Genomic DNA, 25584 nt, shown 5'->3' on the forward strand with positions numbered 1-25584 from the left:
AAAACATTTTTTGATTCTTTGTCTCCAAATGTGCAAAAACGTATAATACAGTAGAACAGTATTTCCTCCAGAGTACCACCAGAGGAAGCTCACGTACCACTGGAGGTACACGTACCACCGTTTGAGAACCATGGAGGGTGCACACAGATTTAGGTACCTGGAACACACACACACACACATAGACACACTCACACTCTAAGCTGCAGCTGAGCTCCTGTTGCTGTGGGGGACTCCGGATGCAGCTTTCCTGCTAATAGATCAGTCCACCCCTGCGACAGGAACACATTTGGTACATCCCATTGGTGCTCCTCTGGATGGTTTGTCTCTGACTCAGTTCGATCACTGTTGCAGGTTCCTGGTCAGTCAGTCCGTCAGTCAGTTAGTCAGTGAGTCGAGCGACATCCTGTGCGCGCGCACACACACACACACACACACACACGCGCGAGCGCACATTCATAGAGAGCGAGAGCGAGAGTGGAGACGTAAAGGGAGAGAGTTTAAAGAGCGGAGCAGGAAACAAATCCTCGGTCATCCTCTCTCCTCTTCTCACGGTCTGCTGTGTTGTTGTGCATCGTCGATATGACCCTGTTCAGCCCAAGATGTGAGTATATCAGCTGTTCTATGCGCGCGCGTGTGTGTGTGTGTGTGTGCGCGCGTGCATGGATGTGTTGGATGTTTGTAACATTCACTGAAAGACAAGCGCGTCCCTAGTTGTTATTTTTTTTTTGCTTTTCTTTCCCCTCTCATCTTTGCCCCACATCCATCTCTGCTTACCTTCATCCTTACCATCTTCATCTGTGTGCGTCAAAGCCAGGATCCTTTTACACATGTGCCTCAGTCAGGTTTATTAAACACAACATGATACATGTGGGGGCCACACTGGCAAGGTCAGCACTCTCTCTGTGGCCACAGTGTCTGCTGGGACAGAGGTGTGATGGAAGTAAGCACACATGTTTGTCTTTAATGCAGATTTAATATCACTATATATATATATATATATATATATAAAAAAGAGTCAGTTTTGCACAACTTCAACTCAAGTTCAGGAACTGCTCTGGAAAAGCAAATACTTCACAGTGACAGTCTGTGTGTGAATTTAGGATTGTTAGGTATTTAAAATCATGTTTCCTATTCTGACTGTCGTGCTTTTCGTTTACATCTTTCTCCGAGGCTGTGGTGTTATAAGATCCAATCTCCATCAAAATACCACGCAGTCATACAATCACTCTCTTTATCCCGTAAGATTATAATCCACGTTTCATGCTGCCAGGGCTGCCAGTGCTGTGAGTCTACTTCATTTAATCCTGAGAGGGTCAACTATAATAATAATAATAATGCCTCATTGTTGCCATTTAGTGCTAAAACTGACCCGAGGTCACTTGTAGAGAGACAGCAATTAATCAATTAATAATCTACTCCCACATCGATAGTCCACTAGTCTTATTGCCAAGTAGTTTCAAGGGATTTTCTTCTGGTGTTTTTTGTTGCATGGCAAATACAATTACAGGAAAATAAGATTATATTATTGAAGAAAAAGAAAAAACAACTGTACACCATGGAAGCAAAACCTAATTATATAAAAACAACTGTAGTTATGTCATTTTTGCTTCTTACATGTGAATGCGTCTCTGACGAGTTATCAGTTAATCCTGACAATAATCATCCGCTGCAGTCGTAGTCGAATGCAGTGCAGGAAATGGAAGCTGGGAAGTGTCACGGAGCAGATGGGACGCATGCACATTGTACTCCAGCATCCACGTTTGACAGATTAGCTTCTCATGGGGTGCCAGACTGTGGATTGATGAACCAGCTCTGTGGAAATGAATGGGCTGTCTCTGATCTATGATCTATGACCTGTTTAAAAGTGTATGCAAACACAAAGAGTGACAACAGAGCTTCACCAGGCCTGCGTTTTTATAAGTTTAAGAAGAAAAACTAAAAGCAAAGTCGCTCTGCACAATCCATTTAATCTAGAAAACCTGTTTGTTTAGAAAAGAGGTTTGTAAAATATTTCAAGTCTGGTAAATGCGAAATTAAATTTGTTGTTTCATCTGACCTACTTTGGTTTGTTCAAAAATAATCACTGTCTTTTCTTTTTTTTTAACCACTGATGATTATAAATGTGTGCACAATTGATTAGTTTATTTTTAGATAAATAATTTTTTGTTGTTGCTCTTTTTAAATTATTTTCTTTTATTTCCCCCCACCTGGCTGTTAATAAATAAAATACAAAGAGGCCAGCATCTAAATCCTTTTATTGAGAACACATGGGCTGGCACTGATGTGTCATTCAGGATTAGACCTTGTGTTACGTTTGTCCTCAAGGGTCTGATCATAAGTGGACAATGTTCATGCGACACAATGCAGCATTTCAACCTTCAAATAATAATGTCTCCTCGATTATTTTGATGGTCCATCAACTTACAACAGGATGAATGTCACCTCTGTCAGAGCCTGAGCAGATCTGCGTCACCTGTATTAGCATTATGGAACTTCCTCTGGTGGTACTTTAAGAAAAAAAATCCGAAATACTGTTCTACTAAGCGGGGGTATGCGATCGGAGTGGAGCTGAGGATTTATGACTGGAGTGTGTGAGAAAACGAAACAAATTAAATAACGATAATTAGAGTCACCTTATCGCTCGCTCCATCTTAATCTAATTTCACTATACCAGTGTGAGAAGGTAATGGGAGGAAGAGGAGGACGATGAGAGAGCAAATTGGGAATAAATCTGCCTCCTGTGAAAAGTCTGTAGCTGACTTTGCTCGACCTATTTACGCCGCTGTATTGTGGCGAGCTTGACTTGCAGTAGAAAATAATGAGTAGAGGAAATCACATTTGAACAGGAAGTGCCTTTTATTTTTGACACATAAAAAATGTGTGTCAAAAATGTGAAAGTGAAAACCCAGAGTAGTAGCAGTAATCTAGTTAAGCATGTATGAAAACAGGACAACACCACGTCAGCACAAGTGTACCGCGTTTAGTTCACTTAGAACACCAGACGTGCATGGAAGCTCCGCCCACCTCCCAACATGCTGGCAATACTTTAGCGTCGGTGATAATCGTGTTACTTCAAGAGCTCAGGTGGTTGTCACATAAAGTAAACACAGAGACACATTTTTTCCACACTAAATTGCATTAAATAACATTGTCTTGAGTGCTTGAGTGTGGCTTATTCACACTCCCTGGAAACAATATTATACAGCGACAATATAGAAACGCTTTTCTTGTTCTGAATCTTTATGAATGTGGAAGTAGAGGATACTTACCAGCTCTTTCCTCTGTGTCTGCTCTATTTCAGCAGCACAGCGTGGCTCTAAAGTCACATGTATCTCAGCCAATAACATCATTCTCATTATATTTTTTATAACTGTATAAAAATCAGATCAGATCATCTCTCTCTTTCTCTGCTACATTTCAGTTGCACGTCATGGCTGAGGTTGAATCACTGCGGTATAGACCGAGTTAATTACGCTGGGAACGCTGTATTAAACCATGTACTTATACGTGTTTAAATATCTCCCTCACATCTACCGTGCAGTAGTATTTGGAGTGCAGGTGTGCATGTAAGTCTCCGTTACATTTCTGGCTACAGAGAGCAGGTCACCGGCTGTTCCTAAACTGTCTGAAAATGGGCTTCGCTGTGGGAGGTAAAGGAACATACACGTGTCTGAATTGCTTTTCACACATTCAGATCCATACTTAATTAATTGTAGTTTCCAGCCATTTGCCAGCCACGCCGATAGAGTGTATGTGCAGCTGGCCCGGTCACGCTCTATTCACCATCCATCTGTCCATGTCAGGCTGGCCTCCTCTCCTCTCCTCTCCTCTCCTCTCCTCTCCTCTCCTCTCCTCTCCTCTCCTCTCGAACAATGAGGGTATCGTAATCAAGGCGGATCAGTTAATTGTCCCATTGGAACATGTATACAAAGAACAGAATGCTCAATGCCCTATAATTGGGAATTATTGATTCACACGTGGCAAATCAAAAAATAATTCATTTCAATCCCAATTGTCCTTAGTTGATGATTGAGGATTTATCATTTATGATGAAATCTGCTGGTGCAGCTCATGTGCAGACAGCATGACCAAGTCCATCTTATGCTTATAGCATGTTTTATTGTTGATTTTCCTCTTAATGAGAAAATAATTCACAGAATCAATATTATGATCAATTGAAGACCTGAAATTTGCAAACAGATCTTTTTGCAACCACGGGTATCGAATGAACCCTGGTGTGTTTTTAAATTGTTACTTCCTGGTTAGACTCACACCTGCAATTCAAATGACCTGGGTGCCAATAAGCATGTAGTGTAATCAAGAGGGGGCCGGTCTAGAGAAAAAAACTGTTGAGTAGCGGGATGGGCAATATGAGATTAAAATTATAACCCAATATACAATTATCATAATGCAATAAAGATATTCACGACAATATTTCACAGAATTACATCTAAAAAGTCCCTATTTGGTTATGGAATGACATATACTTCACAATAAAAGCATTTTTAATGATGCAAAATAAATACATTATTGAATAAATCCAAACTTAAGTCAATAATAACTTTGTCAACTGTGATTAAAACACTAAACAAGCTCATATATGTAATTTAATGTTGAATGTAGTAAATTTAATCATGTGAAAATTACAACGGAGTGCCTGATAATTACAAAAATATTGCTTGCAAATATGTTTAGTAATATAGTTTGTCCACAGCCGTGTTTAAAGGAAGAGGAGGTTGTGGGCCTTATAACGTGATATAAAGAAAGTGGTGGGCCGCATGTAATCGACTGGGGGGGCCACATGTGGCCCGCGGGCCGGCAGTTTGTCACCTCTGGGTCTATGGCGTTATGCAAAATTTAGTCACAGTTATTGGTGAAGTTGCATATTGCACCTCACCCTTTCTTTCCGTTAAGTCACAAAACAATTTCAAAAGTATGTCGCCCACCCGCACATCTAACCACCTGAATATCCCTCTTAGCGTACATGTATGCTTTGTGTTGCCGTGTTGTGTTGTGTTGTGTTACGCTGCTTCTTAACTGTGTTACCGCAAAGTGAATCAGTTGCTCTTCGTTGCAGACATGAGCATGAGTGGAGAGCTGAAGTCAGGCCGCTCCAGGGCAGCGAGTAAGAGGGCCAGCAACACCACGTATGGGTGAGTATGAACCCTGCTGCTCCTCGCGCACACACACACACACACACACACACACACAGACAATCACATACCCTGTTATTTGCTGCAGCCCTTTATCTGCGACTCAATAGCTGCACCTTAGCGTTGCAGTCAGTGCGGCATTGTTCATTATTAGCTTCATCGTGTTGTGTTTGTGTGTTTGTGTGTGTGTGTGTGTGTGTGTGTGTGAGAGAGCCTGTATTGATTCCAGCCAGAGGTGCTGTCTCCATCAGTCAATGTTTTAATCTGTCTGTTGATGTAGTGCCCACATATGAGTGGAGCTGATTACTGTTTATTGCTGGTGGTTCAATACAGAGTCAGGGCGCTACACTAACATTACGTGCGTGCTGGTGGAGAGACAACGCTGGTGTGTGGGCTTGTTTAAATTCATCAGTGCCTTCATTACTTCCACAGCCCTCAAACTGCATCCTGTCCTATGACTTGTTTCTCTGAAGCTTTGTGATTTCGCTGCTGAAGCTTAAAAAGAAAGAAATGTGTTTTATTTTGTTATTTTGTCACGACATTTGTGCGACTTCACCGGGTCACACAAATTGCACGCTGGGCCTCTTAATTTTACACTGGATGTACCAAGCTCCCGTCTTATCCCATAATCAGAGCACATCACTATAATTTGTGGTTGGTTGGTGGTGGTAACGCTGAATGGAACTGCCACCTTTCAGGAAAGATGAACAATATCAGCACCAACGGCCAATATTTAGCTCCTACGGTTATTTAATGGAATAACCGTAGTCTGTGTGAAGTTTGAGTCACATCTCATTTTCACATCTCAACCGTGCATTTTCTCCGGTATACGTCCTCCAGAGGCCCGAATATTGTCCTCCACACAGGTGCAAAAAAAAATGAAATGCACTTAAGTAACATCACTAAATCAGAAAGGCATGCAAAAAAAACCAACTTATTTATGGAGTCTCTGAAACCATATGTTGAGTGTATATTTGCTGAAAAGTAATAATGAAATAGCTGTGAATGGAAATAGCTGTGAATGTCTTCACCCGTGCAGAGAAGAGGTTGTTTTTTTTTTTGCTGACAGAGCAGAAGAGAGTTGCTGATGTTAAAGCAGACTGGGTAAACATAATAAATAATGTTGAAGTCATTTTCAGGACGTGCACAAAAATGCATGTTAGGAGTGTTTGGAATACAAACAAGAGTAAGAAATAAACTCAAATGGATGTGATGATAATAATAATAGTGATAATAATAAGTCTGATGATTACATAGTTGACTGCTGAGTTTTATCTGCAGGCGTTTAAAATATTCACATGATGGGATCACAGGTTTGTTTCCTGCGCTCTTTTCATCAAAATGACGTTTTTTTTCCTTTTGTTTTTCCTTTGTTTCAGGTTAAGATAGACAGAAAGATGTAAGGCTCTAAATTGAGCAGTGCAGAAGTATCATTCTCCCTCTAAGATCACTTAATTTACATTAATGCTGAAAATGTACGTCTTTATAGATCAATAAGCCAAAAAAAGTCTTGTCTACTGTACCTTAAAAATACACTTGTGTCGCGTAACTGTGACACCACTGGTTTGCAGCATCTCAGTATGTGCTTTTCTTCTCTTCCTGACATCTCAATCTCCTTTCCATCATTTCCAAATCATATGTACATTCATATGTACAGTCATATGTAGACGTAGACATATTGCAGTATGGAACATTACACTGTATATACTCAGCGTGTCCTTGAGGACCGTTAATCTGGCTCTGTCCCCTGTCTGCCGGCAACCTTAATCCTCCAAACGTTATTTACCCATTCCACCATGTAGTTATCTGGCAGCTATGCATTATTGAGCTCAGTCATTAGTTTATACACACACACAGAATATTTGAATATTTAATGAATAATCCTGTTGAATGTTCAAAGTGTATTTTTGAAAATTGAAATAAGGGCTGTTTAAAGCATTTTATAAGTGATACTTATTTGTGTCCCTTCCACAATGTGACAAAAATTTCACAATCAACACATCATTACAACTTGGAATGGGTATCGATACTGGTCAAAATCACTGGACGGATAAAAACTTAAAATCCGATACAAACCAAAAACCCTATGTGTAAATATGTGACTAAAAATGTAAATAAATACCAGCAAAATGACTGTATTGGACTAATATCGAGTTGCAGATACCACAAAAATGTGGTATCGTCTCATCCCTAATTACAACTGATATAATTAAGTTTGTGCATTAGGAGATAATGTCATAATGTAACATCATTAACGGATGAACTGACAGAGAACTGACTTCCATAAGTAGCTCGGGTTCATGAAGCTTTATAGCCACATTCACTTCACCGTTTAACTGACTGGTTAACAGCTTTTCTCTTTTGGTTCAATCACTTTTATGTAGCTCAGAGCCAGTAAAACTCTTTGTTTTCTCTTTGCTCAGCACCAAACAGCAAACTAGCTGCTGAACTTCTAGTGAAGCCTTTTGCAGCTAAAGAAACAGCTGTTCCTCTGACAGTAAACAGACTACAAACAGTGTTGAATAAAGGCATGACTCCTGGGCGATGATAACGTTGCCGTACGTGGGCAAAACCAAACCTTTCCATCAAGTTTGCCAAATGTAAATCATAAACAAATGTAAACCGGTGAGAGACGGCTTTCAAAAATCTCTCTGCCCAGACTCCAATAATCCTGTTCTGAGCTGCTGGCAGCAGTGAACCCCATCTCCTCCCTCCTCCCACTGATTTCACAGAGCTGGCAAACAAACTACTGCCTGTGGCCTCGATTACTTTGTTACTTTCAAGCCCATGTCTTCGAAAGCAGTGCAATCTGCTGATGCAGCACCAGGCGTGTCGCGAGCAGTTATGAACTGTGATGATTTTAGATAATCCACCTCAAATAAATGTAAATATCAACCTCTATTTACGTTAAACCCAGTGAAAGATTCTCGATTGTGCTGTTTTTAAAAATGGTACTGCGTCACTCTGAAATAGAAATCAGTTTCTTTTTCATTCAATCCACTGTAAAATGAGTTCACACCAAAACTGATTAAGACTATCAGCTCCACATGACTATCTCTGTGTCTGTCAGTGTGGCAGTGTGTAGACGGTGTGTCACTCGGCAACATTCCTGCACTGCACACAGAAAGTGACTTCTTTTGATGCCAAGAGAGAGATGGAGGCAACAGCAGTATTGCACGAGTAATGTGAGACGGCTGCAGACAGGCAGGTTGGATTCCGACTGGAAAACACTAAAGGGCCCCGTGAAATGTTTCAAAAGTGAATTTTACTGCTCAAAAAAAACCTGGTCCTTTAGAAGTTTGATGGTATAAATGCTTCTTGTCACACAAATATGGTGCAGTGGTTGGTATTGGTTAGTAGCGGTTAATAGTGGTTAGCAGGGCTGTGCAATTATCAATTACGATTATGGGCCCAAAATGATGGGAGCTTTTATTCTGAAAATACCACTTGTATTCCCATAATGGTGTTTGACTTCCTATCCCGCTCGCCAAATATTGAACACAGGTATTCAGTGGAATACCTGGGTTAAACACGCAGTATGAGTAAAGATATATATATATATATATATATATATATATATATATATATATATTATAATTTATAGTTATTTTTAATGTTAATTCAAAATTTCATGATTTTTTTGGTGCAGTAAATTTGATTTGTTTCAAGTTCAAATCAATGAGTAATCCTTTGAAATAATCTTGATTTAAATTTTTTCATAATTGACTAGCCCCAGTGGTTAGCACTGTTGCCTCACGGCAAGAAGGTGCTGGGTTCGATTTCCAGTCTGGAACCTTTCTGTTGCGGAGTTTTCATGTTCTTCCTGTGTTTGTGTGGGTTTTCCTCTGGGCTCTCCGCTTTCCTCCCACCATCAAAACATATATGAATATTGACTATGAATGTCAGAGACATTCAGTCAGGTTGGTCCCTTGTCCCTCTGATCAAGCGTCCACCTGACCTCACAATCTCCCTTGTATAATGATCGTTCAACATCAACCCAGTCAATATCATTTTCCGTGCGTGCTTCCCGACTGTCGCAGGTTCTCTGTCGCTTGGCGAGTCCCCAGCTGTGGTAGGAGAGGTGGGGCAGCGAGAGAGTGGCGTGCATCTCACAGCCCAGATGCTGCTACAGCCGCGGCCCCTGCATGCTTCGGTGCACTAATACAAAGGTTCATTGTAATGTGTGGCCTTTATGTGCCTCAGGTGTGTTTGTGTGTCTGTGTTAAATTTGGCATGGTTAACGAGCCGAAGGGCTTCTCTGCTGAAGTAGTTTGCTTTTGTTTTGTTCCTGTTAAAGAGGAGCCAGGATAGTGTTAAGCATAATTTCACAACGAAGAACCTCACGAGTTACATTAAGAGTAGCTAATGTTGCTGAGTTGATGGCGATGTGACGTCTGCTGCTGTTGGGTGCGCTGTGCAACAAGAAACACCAGCAATGGGGACACCAGTCTTGTTCAAGAGCTTTGTTTGGACAATTGGATTGCACGTTGTGATTCGATGCTGATGCTTGGAAAGTTGAGCAGTTCTTAACTTGTGTCACATGCAATGTGAGCAAAGCAACGCACACCCTCCGTGCAGTTTGGCAACACTTGACACTACTCCATTCAAAGAGATTTCTCCACCACATACATTCATTTCTGCTTTAGTCCTAAACCTATAATTATCATAGCATTGATTGCTACTCATCGACATAATAATGGTTGCGATCACTGTGTCCAGAAAGTGAAGCTAATGTGGAAGTACTTAAAACTCGTCCTCTAGTGAAGGGGGACAAACCAATGGCTGATGTTAAGTTGGGTTGCTTGTTGACCTTTAAGTCATACCTGCAACCTTACTTTTCTTTCTTAAATTGCTCGGTGCACGTGCTCGGCCTGTGTCAAGGTTTTTAACGTGCTTATTTTTATTAACTGCTCCACTGTGGATCTCAATTGGAGGTAAGGGGTGAGGCAGAGAGGGAGGAGTGGTCGCTCATCTGAATGGAGTGGAGTGAGCATCTGGTCTCTGATACTTTGGTCTGAGTTCTCTGTGCACTTCATTCTTTCACTATTCTCCTTTAATTTTAAAGTATCATTCAGAGCGAAGTGTGAATTTTAAGCGAGGGTGGAAACATTGCAGCTGACCCACCTGTCCCTTTGGCTCAAGGCTGGAGTCCAGACAGGTGGAGCACTGCAGTATGAACTGTGCAGTTGGCAGGACCAGAGGGTGATCTGTCCTATGTTAAGAACAGTGGGCTGCAACTCAAAGGCAAGCCTGATGACAGATATTACAAAAATCGATGCAAGGGTAATTAATGCTAGGTCAGCTAAGTGAATGGGTTTGCTGTGGTTCTTTTATCTTGTAGTTAAAAGAACGTTGTATATAGTCAAATCTGACTCCAAACTCAAGAGTCTTACAGAACCTCTGCCAGTGTCAGCTTTCACTTCATACATTGATAAGGCCTTATCCACACAGAAATAGAACTTTCCCTATATGATCCTTTTCTTTTTCATTCTTAAAAGGTCTTCATTCACACAAAACCCCCTGAAACAACTTTAAACTCTGTAGTAGTAGGAACGCTGTCACACAAATACACCAAAATTGAAGAAGAAAGCCTGTAGAATAAAGCTTCCGCACAGTGTACAGAGGTGGGACTATGACATCATTGTTTTTCCAAAGTTGCATATTGGTTGTATACAGGAAAATACAAGGTCGTGTTCTGAGATTTCTGGGACCTTGGGCTACCCAAATGCCAGTTCTGAGTAGATAAAATTCCAACACAATACAAAGTTTTGTGAATTCTCCTAAACTTGTTCTTATGTGTACAGGCCCTAAGTTGTTTCCCAAGCGCATGTCAGATTATGACATGAACACTAACTGTTTCCAATAGGTTAAAGCTGTTGGGGGAAAAAAAAGAAGAAAATGGGTTTAAAGTAAAAGGTTCCATCATGGCACATGATTTCAAAGTGGCTCAGTGGACAGTGAGATATGTGAAACCCAAAAGCCGTGTTTGCACCGAGTGGAACAGTTCGGTACAGTACGGTACAAATTTTTTTGTGTTTCCATTAGGAATAGTACCAAACAGTTCCATTTCTCGGCTTCCCTTAGGGTACCGGAGTAATGGTACAGTATGGTAAGGGTGGAGCTAGACCCACGACAGTCACTGTATTGGGGCGACAGAATAGGGTCAGAATAGGCTCCCTTGCCACCTGCAGTCTATTCTCATACAAAGCTTGACGTCTAATTGAAACTAACAGCCACAGACCGAAAAGAAACGAGCTGCTGGATATCCTCCTTTGTTGTCTGTTGTGTCTCCTTCAATGTCTTTTTTGTTGTTTGAGCACTGGTACAACGTCACCCTGCGTATCTCGCTGATACGGCCATCAGGCACAATGCACACCCTAACCCTAAACCCTAACCCTACCAAGTAAAGGTACTGTTCTCAGTCGAAACGCAAGCCTGACCGGGGGCTTTACCGTTCCAAACCGTACCATACTGTACCAAACCAAACTGTAACTATTTGCCAGATTAGGTTTGATGACCTGCTCTCTTATGTACACAGAGGTCATTGTTGAGTTGTGTTGAGCAACCATTTTAGCTCTGACTGGGCTGCAGCATTACATCAGAGTATATGCACATAATATGCATAACATAAAGGAATCAGGCATCACTTTGTATTTTCTTTCATCAGAATTATGCCACCACAATGCTGTAATGCTGGATGGAACTGTGCTGCTTTCAAAAGAAAGAAGAAAGCAGCATTACTTTGGTTTATGCTGTTCATTTGTCATAGAGTGGAAACCACTTCAGACTACACTGCACTTACAGTGATGAATTTCTTGCCAAAATTGTTTTCACAAATAGCAGGACCATTCTGCTTATATTTGCACCTTTTGTGGAATTAAGTTAAATGAAGTGTGGAGACAGTTCTTGGCCTGTTTGAATAATACTCAGTGTAAGCAGCAATGTTTGTCCTAGACATGTCCAACACAATGCAGCCAATTAGCCGCTATAAAACCATGAGGGAAGTCATCTAGACACAAAGTACTGTCGGTGTTAATCAAGGATCCTCAAACCGAGACCTCTAGGAATGGATTTAGGGGCGCGACTGCAATGGTTGTAAAAATACGTTAAATATAAATTCACTTGATTTATAACCTCAGTAAACGTTTTTCTGGGCAGTTTATGACGTCCACTTTGTAAATGATGGTCCCATTTAGAGTAAAATTGGAGATAATGCGGGGTATGTATTCAGTCGCTGCATGTGTAAGTGAATGCACAGTGGTAGAGCTTTCAGTCAGGCCCACTCCCATTCAAGGCCCAACAAGGACCTTCTTCTGTGGAGTATGCAAGACTTAAATCTTACCTTTAGCTGATCGTGAGTGTAAATGGTAATTTGTCTCTCTATATTGGACCTACAGTATGATAGGTTGATGTCCTGTTTGTACCACTACAACCCTCAATGGATAAGCAGTAAAGATAATGGACCCATGGAATGAAATAGTGTATCATTGTGTATGAAAATAGTCTTGAGTGTGAGTTCGCAGTGTGGCTATAGACAAATGGTTCAAAATGGTTTTGTGTGTACATACTGTAGTCATTTTTATTCCCAACTGCTGGGAATAAGAGAATCTTTGTGGTCAGAGGATTGTACAACTACAAAACAAACCATGAGCACTTGTTTTAGATGACACTTTGGATGACCACTTCTCCTCAATGTCTTCAAATACTGCCCCTTTTTACCTGAATGGCAAGCATATCAATTTGGTGGCTATTTTTGTTGGCGCTATGGTCACAAACAACCCAGTAACTACAGTAAAACTCACTGTTCCTTCCCCTTTTCCTTCAGCATATGTTATAGCTTGTTGCTGTTATTTCCATTTTGCTCTTTTCATTCTCCCTCTGTCCTTTGTTGGCTTTCCCTCCGTGTTCCTATCCACAGCCCGTTCCTGGGAGATGTGACAGGGGCTGTACTATGGGTAAAGGTCATTGCAATCACAGGTGGATGTTCCGCTGGTGGAAAGGTCAGAGCAAGGAGGAGAGTGTACCTGTCGGTCTCAGGGCCACAGCCAAAGCCTTTGAGAGCACAGACAACAACCGAAGATAGGAGACAGGTTGGTCGCAAGCCAGTGGTGGTGACATGAAGAGCTCAGAGCAAGATGGTGGAAGTAACTACGCTCACATTAGTCAGAAAATGCATCTCTCACCCAGTAGTTGAATATATATATATATATATATACACATTATGAAATGTAATTACATATTGCACAACCATCCAAGGTAACTGGACACATATATATCCATTCTGGCTGTAAAATAATAATTTAATTTAAAAAAAAGTAAGAAAAGACAGGGCAAGGCTATGCAAACCAAATGCAACCTTTACAAACCTATCTCCCAATAAACCCTCTTGAATGTTACCCAGTGGACCTTAAATGGTCAATGTTCTATATGTATACAGAGCTTTTCTAGCCTTGATGACCACTCAAAGCTGCATGAGAGTACAGTTTTGCCATTGACCCTTTCACACCTGTATTCATACAGCGCAAACACCCATTCACACACTGTCGGCACAGCCGTAGAAGCATGGTGTCTCGCCCAAGGACACATCGGCATGTAGCCAAACCTACAACCTTCCTGTCTCATGTCATCCCATAGTCAAAAAAGTGCATGTTATATGAGTCGGAGTCTGCACTGCATGGGTTAGTGTAATTCTTGCAGTAATTCTTGGGTCTATATATATATATTCTATGGCGAGCCTGATGAGCCACTATCTCTCCTGTCCTGCAGACGTATCACTTTACAGGAGTTGGTCCCTCTGCTAATGAAGTCATCTCTATCCCTGCTGCCTCCTGTATTCTGTAAGGGGAAAAGTAAGGAAAGCAGGTGCGAGAGGCAAAAAAAGAGACGCCAGAGTAAGATTTGATGCAAAGGGGCGCAAATTGCCAAGGTGCCGTTTAGAGTAGAGTACAGCAATAAAGAGGACAAGTAAAGTGAAAGGGAGAGAAGTATGTATATATATATATATATATATATATATATATACAACAGAGAAAAATGCAGAGTGAAAGAAGTAACAGTTGGTGAGAGTGAGGGGTGATGAAAGCAAAAGAGGGAAAGCAAGTGAGCACTACACTGCGTGCCATTGGCCCCCTGGCGTGAACAATCCATCTCAAATTGATCTTCTAGCTCGGCCCAGCAGGGCATTCTGAATCAATCTCAAATTGATCTGTGTGCCAGAGGTCGGGAAAACTAGCAGTGGAGCTTATCAGAAATATAGTGGTGCTGGGAGGATCTGACAGGGAAACTTATCACACTGCACAACAGGAAATGGGCTCTGAGCCCCCGGGGCAGCAAGAAGACGAGCCTGCTCCCTGTATACACACATGCACATATACTTCACATGCTACCCAGTGTTCAGCACAGTACAGAGAGGGGTATAGTGTGTACAGACACAGTCACATAAACAAACACACTTGCACAAGCTTTCGCTCCCTCTGCCGAGGCATCAGTACACACCTGGAGGCTTCCTCAATGAGTAATAAGTTTGTCAGAGCACAATATGTCAATATATTCTAAGTTAGACAGGTAAGATTTCAGGCCTGCAGCTCAGAATGACTTATAAACCATTTAATGTGTCCTCAGCACAGCTATGTGAAAGGCCAGAGGAAAGGCGATCAATACCATCCTGCATTTAGACAGTCAGTCAGCTTAGGGGAGCAACCTGCCTCTCCCGGCTCAGTAAAAATAAAACCATATAAACAATTGTTCAGAAGTGATTTTCACCAAACAATATCTCGGGAAACTCCAGGGCAGAAGTAAAGGAAGTCTTTTATCCACAGCTTCCATTGAAAATGTGTATCCGTAAGAATCAGCTGGCCACGATACTAGAAGATATATCTCATCTTTTTTGTCAGTGTTCCAGTTTGTGTTTCTGAAGCAGCTTTCAGAAATGTTTGAGGATTTTCCAGAAGTGTTTGAGAACACAATGTCTGCAAAGGTCACTCAGGATGTTTCTTCACAACGTGTCCTTGTCCTTCTTCTCCCAGTTATGTAATTTCCTAGTAAGTAGACATGATCGTCTCATTTGAGAACACTGCAGGAAAAGCTCAGGATAATTGACAGCGAGCGAGTGACTGACTGAGTGTCCTGTATGCTGCACACTCCAGCCCTCACCTGGATAATCCGGGACATTTTACCTCTGTTGTGAATCTGTCTGACCCCGACAGTCCTGTACAGCAGAATCCGGAAAATTCCCCGGTCCAATTTTGCCGCATTTTCGGGAGATCATGTCTGGAAACGACTCGTGTAATTGTGGACTTTGCTGTGACCTTTCCTCGCTTGTTTTTGTGTGGGTCACCAGATTGAGTCTGGCAGCAACTTTATGACCACACAAAGCAAACTCAAAGTTCATTTTGATGACATAGAGAGAATGACACAGAGATGGGTTCAATGGTGCAGCACAGGCAATGAGAGGCCGGAGGGAATGCGGTGTAAAAAACAGTGAGGGTGAGGTGGGTGTGTTTGAGCATGTCAGCATTTGAAAGGCAGCAGGAGAGCCTTTTCTGTGGCCTGGACTGGAAAAGCTCTCTGTCAGCACAGAGGGGTAATGGGGTTTAATAGAACAGAGGGGGAGAAGATAAGTGTATGAGTGTGGGTACAAGCTGCATGTCCCAGGGAACACCACAGTGATGGTTAACACAAGCGTGAACTAACTGTGTGACTCATATATGTGTGGAAACTCTCTTGTGGTAGGCAGATTCAAGCATACATGCATGCTATCGGTTTCATTAGCTGTGAATGTAATACATATTTAATGAACCCTGCAATGCTGTCAGAGTAACAGCAAAGGAAATCCAACACGGACATGGGGAGTGAGGAAAGTGTAATTTGGCAACATGGCTGGTCACTATAAAGATGCTGTCATTATTTAAATAGAGCTAGAACAGGCTCCACACTTCATTTATCTCGTTTTGCCATAATGAACTTCTTCTCTCGGCTTCTCCCTTTAGGGGTTGCCACAGCCTCCATCTTACCCCTACCCCTTGTGTCCTCTTCTGCTTACACCTTCACACCATCCATGATCCTTCTCTGTGGTCTTTGTCTTTTCCTCCTGCCCGGCAGCTCCATCTTCAACATCCTTTGTCCGAAATATTCACGTTCCCGCCTCTGCTCTTGAACAAATCATCTCAACCTTGACTCTCTTACTTAATTTCCAAATCACTCACCCATTCTGGTCACTCTCAGCACCTTCAGCTCCACCCCCTGTCTTTCAGACAGTGCCACTGTGTCCAAGCCATCGTATCTGGCCTTACTTGTGTCACACATCACCTCTGACACTCGTCTCCACCCACTCCATCCTGCCTTCAACTCTCATCTTCTCTGCTTTGCGTTGGATGGTTGACGCCAGGTGATCTGTCTCACTGTCATTCACACACTGTGTCTTTCTCCAACTAACTTTCCTTCCTGTAGATTATCCCTGCCCGACCTCATCTGTCAACCTGTCCATCACCGTTGCAAACCAGAAGGGACTGAAAGCTGATCCCTGATGTAATCCCACCTCCATCCATCACTCCATCTGCACTGTCTCACTGTCCTGCATCATCCTCACATACGTCTCTGCCATTCCAGACTTCCTCACACAGTTCCTCTCTTGGCCCCCAACCATAAGCTTTCTCTAGATCCACAAAGACACAGTGCAACCCTGTCTGGTTTCCTCGATACTTCTCCATCAGCACCCTCAAAGCAAAAATCACATCTAAGGTACTATTCCTAAGCACGGCCCCATGCTGCTGCTCACTGATCTTCACCTCTTTCCTGAACCGAGCTTCAACAACTCTTTCCCACATCTTCATGGTGCGTGCTCTGTAATCGCTACAGTTCAGCACGTCACCCTTGTTCTTGGAAATCCGTACCTCTACACATTTTCTTCATTCCATTTTGCCATAATGAACTAAATGGCAATGAATGCATCACTGTGAACTGCAGTGTAGTCTGAAGGACTTTTCAATAAAAATCGAGTTATTTAACCCGGGATTTAAACTGAGAACCTTTTAGGATGGGGTTCATACTTTCCTCCATCTGAACATGAATGTGGCAGATACAGGGAGGCTGTGTTCGCCGATGTCAGGCTTTCTCCCAGTGAGGATGGCAGACTTCAGTCTGAGGTTGACTCAGCAAATGTCAGTCCCGTCGATCACGGTAAAATCACACACTGCTCTCGTGAGGGCCTTTTTGAGTGGCAGCTTATTATTTGCTCGGGATATCTCCTCACTGCTCTGATCCTCCCTCGCCGTCCGAGGAGAAAACTGGATTGGTTTGGCAGGAAGACAAAGTCTAACTACTCGCAGCTACGCACACAGAACCCTTTGGTATTTTGTGACAATGTCTCGTCATTTGTAATTTTAGCTCAGCGGTGCCCTTCATGCATTTGCGCTGAAATGACTTTTAGCTTTTAATTCTTCACTAATTTCAGGACGACAGTGCAGTTTAACACATGAACATGATGCAGGAGCTTGACAGAGCTGGAAAGGCTAGGAGGATTAATTACTCTAGGCAGCCTTGAGTAACCTTTTAACTTTGCGCTCTATTAGTTGGGTTTGACGGGGATGTTGGAGGAAGAGTCTTGATATCTCCTCATGCTTTCCATGGGTAATGGGTGAAGAGGGAGGGGTTTGTGGATGTCACTTGTCACCTTACGGCTGTGTAATGCTGCTAATAAGTGCTAAATATCCTGTACTCGGAAATTTCCAATTACTGCTCCCAGCTAGACCTTGCACTGTTGATGAATGGCACCAAGCTACAGCAGTTGGCCCTCCTGGTGAGAAGCCACAAAACTTAAATCAAGATTTAGCACATGGGGGAAAGGGTTATTCTCTCTAGTCTGCTGTGATCCTAATATGTCTTTAATTGTATCCAGTGGTCAGCCATTTTGTGCTTGCTTGTATTTTAGTGGTGATTCCTTGTGAGTGAGGGAACCTTGAAAAGGTGCCTAGTTTGTGTCCTATCCTAAGTTATGGCTGTTAATATTAAACACCAAGTCTGGTTATAAGAACATGTGAGTAATTCAACTTAAAGTTGGATAAAGATTAGGCACACTTTTCTAGAATTGACACGTATTGCGTTCATTGTCCGCTTCTCTTCGTGTCTAGGTTTCTATGCTGTGGAGGCAGTTTTTACCATCACCTTCTTACTGAAGGGACACGTACAGGTTTAGTAGAACAGTCAACAGGAATATCCTCTCTCTTTCTGAATGCTGAAATGTAAAAATATTTGGTCCATTGCATCAAATCAGTCCTCGTTTTTCTATGCTTTGTTGATTGGAAAAAAATCATGAAAACAAAAGACGCGTGATCTGCAGCTTTCCTTACATGTTATGTGCAGATGGTCTAATGTAACACAGAAGCTTTGGACTTATCTGACTCGAAACACTCTGCCTCCAGGAGGACTGGGCCACACTGTCTTTGTTTCTGATGGAAACACAATTGTACAAGCGCACATGGAGCTTAACCAACACGTGTATACACACTTGTATGTTGTGCAAACATACACTCATGGCATTTACTGTATTTTTTTGCACTGTGACCTTTATTATTCCAGGGTTTTTTTATGTTTTAAACAGAGGTCAGCAGAATCAAACACCTGATCAGAATTTAAATTTATAGTGTTTCTTTTTTTAATCATTTCTGTGGAACCAAAACATGTTTGGCATTATTCATTATTTTACACAGTAAACACCTGCAACATTATCTGTTTTCAAAGGCAGATTATGTTAATCTTTGTTTTGGTCCAACACATTTGACAGTCTCCTCTCCTCTCCTCTCCTCTCCTCCTCCTCCTCCTGCTCCTCCTCCAATCTTTTGAACCTCTCCAGTTGCTGTGGGATCATAGTCCTGCTGTAAATGGTGAGCGAGCTTAATGGATTCGCACACTGTCATCTGTCCCTCGTGGGAAAACGGTTTTAAAAAAAAACACCGTCTCTTACGGCTTAGTCATGTTTTCCATCCTTTGTCACGGCACACTAAAAACACGGGCTTATTCATGAGATCGCCGTCGCGGACATTCTTTAGCTGGTTGGCGAACCGAACAGTGACCAAGCCAAGCTATGGCACGCCTCGTGCCTGCCTTAGCTGATCCTACAAGCTCACACTGCATCAGTCAGGAATGTCCACACCCTGACAGCTGTGGGAGAATCTGACTCATTCGTCTTTCTGTCCCCAAACTCTCCACTCATGCATACTTATCCTCCCTTCTCATCCGCTCAATGCACTCTTGCTGAAGGGCTCTAGCACACCTATGAGGGCACGTAATGGATGCATTTCGATAGATGATATAGTAAAGAAATGCTCTTTTTCTGTAGCTCATGCTCCATGAGTCATACCTGTTGTTTGACATATTCTGCTGCCTCTGAGGCCATGGATATACTGTACTGTACTTACGCATTCATATGGGAACACATCATCCGGTGTTTGTGTCAACAGACGTCCCACAAATGAACCCCGATGCATTTGCATGATGCAATACCTGTGTGGCCAATGGGGGCAGTGCAGAGACAGTGTTTTCACTTGAAAAACAAACTAAGGAAAAAGTCTAGAAGCATTTTTCAGGAAGTGAAATAAACAAACGAGTCTGAAGTGTGATTAAACAGCAACTTTATCTCGAGCCTTAAGGCCCTTTCAGATAGAAAAAGGCCTGCGTTTGCACCTTCCGCCGGATTCAGAGCTAATTAGGTGCTTATTTGTGTTGCAGGAACTACGCCGCTTACTTACTGATGGGAAAAATGTGACAAATTATCTGTAGTAATGAAATACTGCCTATAAAAGTACCTCTTTACCTCAGTTTAGAAAACTGTGATCTGTGACAGGTGGCAGGGTTGTTGGTGCCACACAGGCTGGTCTGCATATTTCAGAAACTGTTGATTTACTGTGTTATGAATGTTGGACACGTTCGGTCAGGTTGGTCCGTTGTGGCGGTGCTTTTTAGTCACAGCACAACCCTCAACCCTCCATCTGACCTCATAATTTCGTTTCTTTTGGTTGAATAATGACAATAAAGGTCCTTTTCCTTTCCAAGTATATTCACACACACAACACAATCACTAGGGTTTTACAGAGAATGGAGAGAAAGTCAGTTCTCTGGTTAAACCTGCTGTGAGGTCAGAGCAGAATAACCACAATGGTAAAAAAATAAATAATTATTATAAAGTACCATTAACTCAAATAGCCACTCATTACAACCAAGGATCTGCGCTGAGAGAAAACGTCCTCTCGTGGCAGATTCTATTGAAAAGAATGAGTTTTCACAGCAGCGTGGTTGTACTCTGCTCCTCAGCTCCTCTGTCTGACAGTGTGACTGCAATCAAATGTAAAAAAAGGCTGTCAGCCATTCAGGGCCACGTAAATTAAAGCAGAGGATTGATGAGTGCACTCCGACACTTAAACCTAATCTATGTGCCTGTATTTACGAGCTCTTTGAGTTGCCACACGTCTTGTTCCTCTCGTTCTCTGGTGTGGAGTCATATATAGAGTATATACACATATATCACTGCCTTGTGCTACATACAGTACAGTATATCCAGATGATGCAGACCGCTTGGCCGAGCAGTAATGGATGTCAAGGAGCAGGTTACGCGATGATGTGATATTGATCGGCTGCGTTCCTTCATGCCATCGATTACAGCATCGGAGGGTGTGGGATCACTGCGTGTTAAAGGAGCTTCTTAAGAAATAATAAAGATGCTCTTTGTCAAGTGTTACATCTCCGTCAGGGTGAGATGTGAAGGCTGCAATCTATGCAATATAGTTATTGACTGTGTGCCGTACATACACCATGACAATTCAATAGAGAGAAATGAAACATGAAAAAACCATGTACATTCACTCATTTCTAAAGAAGTATTGGTCAAGCATGTGTAATATTCCCTGATACATACACTATTAGGGCTGCAACTATTGATTATTTTCATGATTGATGAAAAAAATGTTGATCAAACCTCGACTCGATGATGTCCTTGAATGTCTTATTATGTCCATAAACCAAAATGATTCTGTTTCAACGATTTATTTCATTTTATGGAGCAAAGAAACCAGAAAATATTCACATTTATGAAGCTGAAAAACTAGACGGCTTGTTTTAATTGTTAAAAACAACACTCAAACCAATTCATCGATTGTCAAAATAGCTGATGATTCATTTCGTAATCGATTCATTGGAATAATAGTTGCAGCCCTATACAGTATGATAATGACAGTACACATATAAACATTGATGTTATTTGATAGATGTAGGAAATTACAACTCATTTAATATACATTCACAGGAAATGCAAGCCAACCTGATACTCCATATTGGTTTCATACTGGTCAAAATCACTGGGTTGGACATAAATGTGAAACAATGGTATTGAGCCGTCTCTAAATAGGATCCACTTTTGTGTCTGTGTGCACATATTTGTTGTACTGGAGATATATATGTGAGTAAATGGAGCGTCACTCATTGATTTTTGGGGCGGAAAAAAACAGAAAAGACAGTCATGAATGTGAGAGCGACTGCGATTCGATGAGATGCTAAGAAGATTTGCTCCGAGTTTGTCCACAGAGAGTGTCTGAGCTGGAGAACAAGCTGCCACTACTCCCTTCATCTTCCCCTCATCCTCCATCAAAGCCTCCGTACTTTCAACATAATCACAGCCTCAAATTCATGTTCTCCATTTCTTCTTTCCCCCCGAATACTATCTTCATTACCACAAATATAGCTTTCTCCGTTTAAGGGGTCGGGGGGGGGGGGGGGGGTTCCTCCATGCAATTTGTTCACACACGTCTAACTCTGCTGTCACTGCACACTGTTTCTCTGCAGGTTTCATTCCACTGTGTGTGTGTGTGTGTGTGTGTGTTCTCGCTCGATTATTCTTGTTGGAAAGTGAACATACTTCTTGTGGGTTACATTCATCAGCGGTTACAACTTGAATTTAACTTTAATCCCCAAATTAATCCTTCCGTGCAACATAAACACCGTAAACACTGACTTCAGTGTTCTACTTTCTGCTCGAGATCCACATTCATTTGAAACACATTTGATGAAAAATGTTTCACTGATGCCGACAAGTCTTATTTCTTCTGTAAACTCGAAAAACAAAGAATAAACAATAGCATTAATTCACATGGGAGAGCTTCCCAGTCCCTATAATTTAGTCAATATTCTGAGTCCCACACTCACAATAAATTATTGCTATTCCCATTTTGGCCATAATTCAGACACCAAATATGGTGTTTTGTTTACAAATTAAAGACTCATTCAATGTAATTCAATGATTTAATTAATAATAATAATTTAATTAGTAATTCAATGTAATTCAAATTTGAATTACTGAGTGAGACTGCAACAAGTGATCGATTTCAGTGTTGTTGTTTTTTGTTCCATAATTAAAACACATTTTCTGAGAATTTCTGGTTTCTTTGCTCCATAAAAGAGAGAAATCATTAATCAAATCATTGTGGACGACGTAAGATATTTGAGAACATCATCAATGTTTTGGAAACACTGATCCAAATTTTCGGACATTTTGTGGACCGAACAACAGATTAATCAAATAGGAAAATAATTGTTACTTACAGCCCTAGTAGTCTATATATTTAAATATTTATTGCTGAGTTTTAGATCAGAGATTATATGTTTTGTGCAATTTGGTAAATGGAAGAATTTTTATATCCCCATCTGAAGCTCACCTGTAATACCTCCAATGTCCACCAGTGGGGCTGTAGTCGTGGGCCACACTTTTGTGAAACACACTAAAAAAATCTACACTCACCTAAAACTGCTGTAATCGAGATAAAACTGTCCGTGAAGTAAAGACTTGGGTATTTCACGAAGAGTGAAGTATTTATCCAGTCCCATAACTGTCATATCCCATAATATTATTATTATGGGATATGAAGTATTAACACTTAGAAAACTGCTTTTTTTTTCCATTACTATGTGAAAACAGATGCTATAAGAATGTGCAGGAAGATATATAGAGTGTCTTTTATCCTTTTTTTCCAGCGCAACCAATAGGCTATCTGATGAAAAAGTACTAAAATAATTCATAAAATCGGATTGAATTTGTGAAATTTGGAAATACGTCACAGTTTAAAGTTCCCTTGGCCTGTTTTTTAGGAATAAACATTTTGCACAATTATTGCTACTCCCGATATAAAATTAATCATAACTTTGACTCAACAACACATAAGAAGACAAAAGCATTTTGTAAAGCCTGAAGATAAACACAGGATGTCCATATAAGGAGTTGTGCATTATTCCCGTGGCAATTTACCAAGGGTGCACCTGTGGCACTGACCCTCTGTGCCACATAAGCACTGAGGGTTAAGATAAGGTAAGGTTTATCAAGGATTATACACACACACCCACACAATCATGACATGGAGAAGCACAGGGAAATGACAAAAAAAGAATAAAACTGACAAAACAAAGGAACCGAACAAAGACAAACCACATAAACAATAAGAGGAGAAAACAAGTGGCCAAGATACACAAAAACATGTTTTTCACTGAAATCCTGCAGCAATACAACAGGTCGTTTGCCAGTAAGAAGTTTCAGGTTGAGTTTCAGGCCACAGACAGGAAATAAAAGCCGCCGTGTCCCTTCATAAACAATCACGTCAGAGAGTGACTGTGAGCTGCCCTTGACGCTTCACGCTCTCCTCCTTTATTGATATTGTAAAACATTTCCAAGTCTTGTTATTCCGTGTGAGCTGAGCCTGTCTGGGCCTTTTTCTATTTTCACCCGTCTAGTCTGTCTTAAGGTTTCATCAGCTGGATTTTAATCATGTGTCCCTCCACTCAGCTCTGACGTTCACAGTGTAATAGCCACTCTTGACCTTTACCTTTTTTTTTATCACAAAGAATATGGAGCTCTGTGAGTCACTGCAGGGACTTTTAAGGGGCAGTAAAAACCAGACGGAACATGAAAAAGCCTAATAATTTGCTTGTGTTTGTTATTTAGTCAATTCCTGACCTGTCACCAAATCCTCCTCATTATTTTTCCTACTCCTATCTCTCACACTCATCCTCCCTGTGGCTGTTTTTCCACTTTCTTTCTTTATTTTTTAAACACCCATGACCAAAGTTAACTAAACAATGTCTCAGGTGAGCAGTGCACAACTTAGATTCTGCTGTTTATAAGACCTTGCTCAACAGTTCAGCCCTCATTCCATGGATTCCATTGATTCCATTATTTTCGAATGAGATCCACCTTATTGCTGGAGATGCAACTGAAGACAGAGAGAATTATGGGTGAAAACTTCTGGAGCAGAAGTGGAATCGGCACTTAACTCGTTATTTCCAGTGGCAAAACACAGGCGGCAGCTGCGTGGCTTCAGGATCGCGCCGTTCCCTGCAGGGCATGAACATCGTGCAGTTTGAAAATCATGTGCTGCTGAAATTTAAACCCAAGCTTAGTCATGTGGGACACTATAAGACTCTGAATTGTCTCTTTGTAATCAACATAGTGTCCCACCTCCTTAAACAAAACACAACTGATCTTATTTGTTGCATTGTGTTGTTCTCGTATGATGAATACATAGTAGATCAGTCTAGCAGTGTTAAAATAACAGTAAGACGAAGAGTAAAGTAAACTTTATATTTAACTCTTAGTGCTGTGTTCACAAATCCCAATTGTATCCTGTCCTAATTAGATTTGGTGTTAAATTGACACTTTTAGTGTCACTTTCGCATCTCAAAATTGACCGTGTTGAAGAAGACAGAGGACTGATCACGTCGTCCCCACAGCTCTCTGTGATTAGTTACCATGGAAGACGCCAGTTCTGCTTCAGTGACAGGATGTGACAATGAATCATGGGCCATAGGAACAAGGTTAATCATTCATATGTGTGATTTGGGTGTTCCTTTTAATTTTTTGGGGCAGTTTATATTCTTACCCAACAGTAGAGGCGATGGTGGCGGCGTGTCACCAAGTGAGTGAGACATCTATCGAGTAACTGAGCTTTTTAAACCATTCATTATCTTTATATTCCGCATGAGCGTTGCAGGGCCGCTGGAGCCAATCCCAGTTTACCCTGGACAGTCCACTGCAGGGCTCAAAAACAACCATTCACACCCTATGGTCAATTTGTCCAAGCGACCCCATCCATTAATGGAGAAGCCAAAGAAGAAAAAGAAGAATGAACCTCTGCATGTTTTTATACCAGATAATCCAACACACACACACTATTTATCATATACAGTATTCATAAGCATTGAATACAGAATACAGATTCACTGTATTCTGCTCTAATCGGTTCACCACTTAGAGGAGTCATTGTGGACGCCATTTTCAAAGATGTCTCCATCCATGTGGTCATGTGCTTTAAAACCTGGATGTGGAAAAAAAAACAAAACAAAGTGTGTTGTATACAAAGTAATCTTGTGTTTGTGTCGTTGCAACATCACTACATTCCCA

The 25584-nt window shown here is 41.4% G+C and overlaps 1 protein-coding gene across 2 annotated transcripts in view; it reads left to right on the plus strand.

Annotated features, from left to right (window-relative positions):
• Window positions 1–243: 243 nt before the first annotated feature.
• si:dkey-234i14.2 (heterogeneous nuclear ribonucleoprotein C) overlaps window positions 244–25584 on the plus strand; it is a 39696-nt gene continuing 14355 nt past the window's right edge. The window contains exons 1-2 of one of the 2 annotated variants that reach the window (XM_058630038.1): window positions 244–601; window positions 5078–5153. In XM_058630038.1, coding sequence (XP_058486021.1) covers window positions 580–601; window positions 5078–5153 — 98 coding nt within the window. In that variant the 5' untranslated portion in view covers window positions 244–579. The remainder of the gene's footprint in view (window positions 602–5077; window positions 5154–25584) is intronic. The other variant, XM_058630037.1, reaches the window with a different exon arrangement.

The sequence above is a fragment of the Solea solea genome, chromosome 5 (assembly GCF_958295425.1).
Source record: "Solea solea chromosome 5, fSolSol10.1, whole genome shotgun sequence".
NCBI classification, from domain to species: domain Eukaryota; kingdom Metazoa; phylum Chordata; class Actinopteri; order Pleuronectiformes; family Soleidae; genus Solea; species Solea solea.